The sequence below is a fragment of the Pteropus alecto genome, unplaced genomic scaffold (assembly GCF_000325575.1).
Source record: "Pteropus alecto unplaced genomic scaffold, ASM32557v1 scaffold61, whole genome shotgun sequence".
NCBI lineage: Eukaryota > Metazoa > Chordata > Mammalia > Chiroptera > Pteropodidae > Pteropus > Pteropus alecto.
Genome location: NW_006434835.1, coordinates 15,656,772 through 15,663,538, shown reverse-complemented (window position 1 = coordinate 15,663,538; position 6,767 = coordinate 15,656,772). Strand labels below are relative to the sequence as shown.

At 41.6% G+C, this 6,767-nt stretch overlaps 1 protein-coding gene across 1 annotated transcript in view; it reads right to left on the bottom strand.

The window, feature by feature from the left end:
* The window catches only part of SELENOI (selenoprotein I), a 44,508-nt gene extending 38,061 nt beyond the window's left edge, over positions 1-6,447 (bottom strand). Inside the window, exon 1 of the mRNA XM_006927105.3 lies at positions 6,272-6,447. Coding sequence (XP_006927167.2) covers positions 6,272-6,328 — 57 coding nt within the window. The 5' untranslated portion in view covers positions 6,329-6,447. The remainder of the gene's footprint in view (positions 1-6,271) is intronic.
* Positions 6,448-6,767: the final 320 nt, after the last annotated feature.

Genomic DNA, 6,767 nt, shown 5'->3' with positions numbered 1-6,767 from the left:
CCACTCCCTCTGAAAGAATCCTGTCTCTGCCAAGTGCAAAAATAATTCTGAGACATTTGTAAATCTATATCTAAGACCACTAAAATGCTTTTCAGACCACTAAGGTACTTACAGGCAGGAGAGGCCACTTCTTCTAATCTATTTAAGGAGACCAAGGCACAACTAAAGATAAGCGATGCATGAATTAACTGTAACACATCTAGGTAAAGCCAAATGAACATATGACATTGTAATCAGCCTGCAACCACAGCAAGTGAAAATCAAAAGATCAAGAATTTCTCATGCTTCTACTGTGGCTCAGGAGCAGGAGGAAAGCATTCTAGTCTTTGGAATCATTACAGAAATACTCTGATGGAGGGCAATTTATCCACAAATGATACCTCTTCAGAACATGAAGTTTTCTCTGTTTTAATTCCAAGTCCACAAATCACACCTTCAAGTGGCCCCATCCAAGAGAAATTCCCAGTGCAAAAGATTACTGTTTTCCTGTCAGATTCAGCATCATCTGTCATTTAAATTATAATTGTACTTCTCTAAAAATCAATCTCTCATGGGCTATCAAGAGGATTAAATTTTTGACTCAACAAATGTTAGATGCTATCTTTACTAAGGGTACTTTTACAGAATTAATCCTTTATAAAACCTTACCTCAGTGACTACAGCCTCTATCCACGCAGTCATCCCACCAGAATCTGAGTCATCCCTGACTCATCTTTCATGCCCTGATCCCTACACCAACACCTCCAGCTAGTCAGTCACCTAACTGTCAATTTAAAATCTTAAATCAAAGATTACAAGCTCAAATGTCCACAGGGATCAGGCAGGTAAACGGAACAAAGCAGACTTGCATGAAGCCTATGGACTGGTAGAGAAACGGCAAACTAGAGAACAAATACCCTTTTTAAAGACAGCAAGCTCTTCAGCTTCAGAAGATTCTTGTCAAGAAGAAATTCAGGGCCAGTGTTGTCCAATATTCTGGTTTATCAAGAGAACTAGGTGTAGAACAAATAAAACATGTCTGCTGCCAATTACAGTGGGCAGGTTAACCAGCTGTTATCTCCATCTTTAGAATCCCCAACTCCTTTTCAATCCCTCCTGCTTAGATTCAGGCCTTCCTCATTTCTTACCTAGTTTTATGCAGGAGGATCCTTACCTCCACCACCATACATTCACCTTTACAAGTTGCCAGGATGAGCTTCTTAAAATTAAAATCTGATCCTGTTTGAAATCTCTAAGTGGCTCCCCAAAACCTATAACACTGCAATATAACTAAAAACCATCTGAGGTTTAACATGAAGATAACAGCCATCTGTCTAACCTGAATCTTCCAAAGTGGGCCTGAGAATCTGCTATTTAAACACTTTCCCCAGGGGATTCTGATGCCAATGGTCTTTGGACAACAGAAACACTGATCTACAGGGTAAAATCCAGAAGTCCTTTGCATCAAATCATCCCCCTCTGCAAGGGCCCACCTCCTCCTTCAGTCTCCTCTCCTGCTACTCCACCATTAGCCTAAACATCTAACTTCTTCTGGTTCCCAGAAAATACTCTCTCAATCCTCTGCAATTGCCCTCACCCCACCCCCGCGTTGCACCCCACTGGTGTCTTATTGTGCAATGGCTTTTCTCCTCTCTTTATATGGTAATAGTGAGGCCTACTCAGACTTCATCTTTCTAGACAGAGCTCTGCATGTCCCTCCATCACCTCTCTGATGTCTTTCTCAACTCTATGCCTCACTTGGCAGAGCTGCTTCCTTCTCCTCTCCCATAGCACCCAGCACTTACCTAACTGTGTTTATTAACTATTTATAACTACTTACTTGTCCATATGCCACCAAACTGGGTCCCTTGAAAGCAGGAATCTTAGCCTGGCTTAACTGTCACAGCCCCAATGCTATGTCTGACAGAGTAAGCATTCAATAAATGCTTACTGAATAAACAAAATCAAACTGTATGAACCACTAAAAGAGAAGACCAAATTCGAGTTCTTTAGCATTACCATCAAGATGCAGTCTCTCTTTACAACCTTAACTGACCACTAAAAGAGAAGACCAAATTCGAGTTCTTTAGTTCTAATACTAATAAATTCATAATGATCACCGTTCCTATAATCAAGATGTTGTTGACAGCCAATTAACTACCATAGTAGCAAAAACCAATTCCTCATAACATTATATTCTTGTAACCAAACAAGATATTTCACAGAACACTTCCTCTGAAGCAAAATGATACAATTTGAAACTAGTTGATACACTATCAATTAAATTAAAACTATGCCTTCCCTAGGTCAGATTAGGTAAACCACAATATAAATTTCACACTTAGCTAGGTGAGAAAATTCTTCAACTACAAAGACCTATCCATTAAGTTGCCACCCTGTTGCCAGACCTATCCAAAGAAAGGGCAGGTAGAAATGAGAAATAAGCCTCACGAGGGTGAAATCCCTCAGCATAATTGTCTGAAGGTACATTTATAAGGAACAGAGAACAATGGTAGTTAAACCCATAACATCTTCACATTCAAAATACAAACGTATCCTTCTGATATCCAGGAGATGCACAGCTCCCTTTACTATACTTTCAAAAATGGTCTATAGTCTTTTTTACTTTCACTCCTTCAATAAATATATGTTGAGTGCCTACTCTGGTCATGTTGAACAAGAAAGCTATAGGCCCTGTCCTCCCAGAGCTCATAACCTGACAGAAAAGGCAGACACTAATTATTTAACTGTTTAATAAAACTGTGGTAACACAACAAAGAACACAGTGTTTAGAGAGCATATAACACAGAATCCATCCCATGCTCTCTTCTGTACTGAAAACCAGCTGTCTGTATACAGAAACCCAATGACCACTCTACATGTATACCCCTTTCAGCAGTTATTCGGAATAACTGCCAGGTTTCTAACTGTAGCTCTCAGATGTACCTCTATGGAAGATAAAGAAATTAAACTAGTTTAAAAGTAATTTTTCCACCAGCTGCTTTTATAGTATCAATTTTTCTCTACATCTCTTTGCTCTAATATACATGGTCACATCAGAGAATAAAAATCTCTTTCAAGTGTTTTGAGTCTTTACCCATTGATAGGTAAAGCTGTTTTAATTCAATAGGCACTTATAAAGCACTTACTGTCAAAGACCACACCATGGGAACGTGTGATCCTCACGAAGAAAAAGTCTCTAGGTGTGATTCACATTCCAGTAAAATTGACCAGACTTTTCCCTTGGACACCTTTGGATTCATATTTTTTTAATATGAACACGGTACTGAGTAAAGAACTCTCTATTAGAAGAAATAAATTTGTGCTCTCCACTTTTTTTAAAAAGAAGCCTCGTTATAACTAAAATAACATCAACAAACTATATTTTAGTGAACATCAGATGCTTGCTAAATTGATCTGTTTTCCAGGATGATAGGATATCTGCTGTCAGATACAGGACATGAGTCAGATAACGGAAGAGGGAAAAATAGGAACAGAAAAGCATACTAAAATTACCTGTAAACTAAGACACCTATCTAGTTGGAAATATCAATCAAAAAAGACTGCTTCTAAGAAAAAGACACTGCTGCAAATGAAACAGCTGTTCTACACTTACCCAGAAAGTTAGATCCTAGTAAGGAGAAAAAGTTTTACATGTCAATATTTACAATGCCAAACAGGTAACAGAAAGGGGATAAAGCTTAAGGCAAAACAGGAGGTCATCTGGGTTAATAACCTTCTTTAATGAAAGTTGTAAAGCCCTGGCCTGGGTTACCAAGGCTCTGGAACTTCTTTCCACTTAAAATTTTAAGACAAATCAGCAAGCAGCACCTCGGTTCAAAATGGAATAGCACAATATTACTTGAAAGCAGAGGAATAAACTATGCGACTTTCTAAGGTCCCTTACAGTTTTTCCAATTCCAGTTAGACACAACCCATTGTGACTTTTTCAGTCATTCATTCATTCCACAAAGGTTTATTGGGTGCCCAGTATGCACAGCAGCACGGTGCTCAGGTCATGGTGGTTCGCAAGGCAGGTCTAACCACTTGGGTATGACATTCTAGTGGGGGAGACACACTAAACTAATTCCATAAAGAAGCAGAGGGTGCTATGAGAACATACTAAAAGGGAAAGCAGTAATTAGGAAACCCTTCTCTGAGGAACTGATATTTAACATGTGAAGATGAATGTAAACGGGGAAGGGAGCTACATTCCCGGCAGACATAACATTACTTGGAGATCTAAAAAAAGGAAAGGCGAGATGGTTACTAAGGCTGGGAGGGGCAGTGAGTGGCAAGACATGAAGCTGGTGACACAGACAAGGACCACGTCTTTCAGAACCATGTAGATCGTTATGAATTTTTGGACTTCATTCCAAGAGCAATGGGAAGACAGTGGAGGGTTTTAAGCAAAGAAGTGATGTGACCAGTTGCTTATTTTTTTAAAAGATCACTATGAAACATAGAAAAAAGACTGGAAGAGCAAAAGCAAAAGTAGGTGAACAATAAAATAAAGTAGTATTGAATTATAACACAAAGTATAAAATAAATATCCACAAACTCATACTGATATCAATAAATGACTGAATAAATAAAGATACATTGGGAAGAACAGATGAATCTTCCATGCAGAATTCCAAATAAATTATGTCTATACTCTGCCCTCAAAGAGGTAGAACATAACTCTCCACTCCTTAAGTGCTAACTGTGCAGAGTAACTTCCTTCCAAAACAGAGTAACTTTACAGGGAGAAACCTGACAAACACTACCTTAAGCAGACGATCAAAGTCAACATCAACAGTGGTGAGTCATGCTGAGAGCATGTACTCTTCACATAATACAATGAAAACGACACTTCACCTCTGTGGCCTTCTTCCAAAAACCCATAACCCGCATCTAATCATGAGAAAAACATCAGATGAACCTCAAATTGAGGGACATTTGTACAAAATACCTGACCAGAACTCTTCAAAACTATCAAGGTCATCAAAAACAAGAAAAGCCTGAGTAACTGTCACAGCCAAGAGAAGCCCAAAGAGATATGAGAACTAAATGTAATGTGGGATCCTGGATGAGATCTGGGAACAGAAAAAGAACATTAGGTAAAAATTAATGAAATCTGAATAAAGTATGGACTTCAGTTAATGATAATGTGTAAATATTGGTTCATTAATTGTGACAAATGTACCATATTAATGTAAGATGTAAATAACAGGAAACACTGGGTGTGGAATATATGGGAACTCTGTACCATCTTCACAATTTTTTTTGTAAATCTATATTAAAATATTCTAAAACTATTCTAAAATAAAAAGAATACTTAAAATGTATGTGGGGAGGGTGGTAAAGAAACCACCCTTCTAGTTTAGGCTAAAAATGATAGAACAATCATCATCTGATGATTCACTGGCTGCTGGGTGGGGCAGAGAAATCAGGAGTGAAAGCGACACAGGTAGCAAGAATGAAAGGTTCCTACCCAGATTTCACCCTTGGACAACTGAATGGATAGAAAAGTCATTCAGTGATAAGAAAGCACTGAAAGCGAACCAGATTTGTAGGAAAAGTTAAGTATTTACTGGAAGCCCAATATGTGCCAGGTGCTTCTCAAATTTTTATAATCATTTTGCACGGTAGAGACTACTGTTTGGCCCAAAGCCAAATAAAGAAATTAGGTTTTGGTATCAGGTTTGGTTTCAAGTTTATATGTACTCCAAAGCCCGCGCTTGTTCCATTACACAGTTCCGTCCGGTGCGCATTCACACTAACTGGCAGCCCAAGAGCCACGAGCTACTGCCGAGGAAGCCTCTTTACTGGGAGTGGAAGTGGAGTGTATTAGTAGTATGGCCTCAGTACTCACTCCCTCTCCCCGGGCCTCATCTGCCAAAAGACCATCTCTGTCTCTTAAGTTGTATACGAGAGGCGGGCAGAAACTTCATTGAAATGAAGACAATTAAGAGACCACAGTCAGGAACTGTATCACCTCTCAGGAGGCTTAAAAAATAATAATAATGAAGTAAAGAAGCGAAGGGAATTCTCTCGCTCCACTCTCGCCGAGCGGTCTCCGAAGGAAAAGGCGATCCCTCAGCAGGGTGCCGAGTCCGGGCGGCGGGCCTACGGTGCTCCCACGCACCCCAACCCCAAAGCCCCAGGACTCGGCAGGACCCCAGCAGAAGCGCCTGCCAGCCCGCCGGGAGCCATGCCGCACAAGGTGACATGGACCGCGCCGGCTCCTCAGCCGCCTGGGAGAGGCCGGACCGAGGAGGGAGAGGGGCGTCCGCGGGGCCCGAGCTACCTTGTACTTATCAAAGCCAGCCAGCTGCTCCGGGCTCACGTATTCGTAACCAGCCATGACCACCCGAACACCAAGCGCCCACTCGGCAGCGACTCTCCACGGCAAGGTGCGGAAACACCAGCACCCGCTAGGAAAGGATGGGGAAAAACTGGGCTGGCAATACGAGAAGAGCCGAGCTCCGCCCAACGCGCATGCGTTTCCGCCTCGGCCACTTTGCCACCTCCCACCGCGCAAGCGCAGTCCCCACTACTCCCCGCCCACCGAGAGAGGGTCGCCAGACAGCTCATGCGGTCCGCTCCCGACTGCCTTGGCAGTCCAATCAGCGTGGAAGGGGCAGCACTAAGTCCTGCCTTCCAGGTCTCCTCATCGCTTCATTCGCTAGTTGAAATTGGTGAGTTGCGATAAGGCGAGAAGGGAAGTAAAAGGTCAGGCTCCCAGGGAGCTTTGCTTCTGCTCCTTTCCCCTGGTTAAGGCCGGCGATTATTTGCTAACCCAA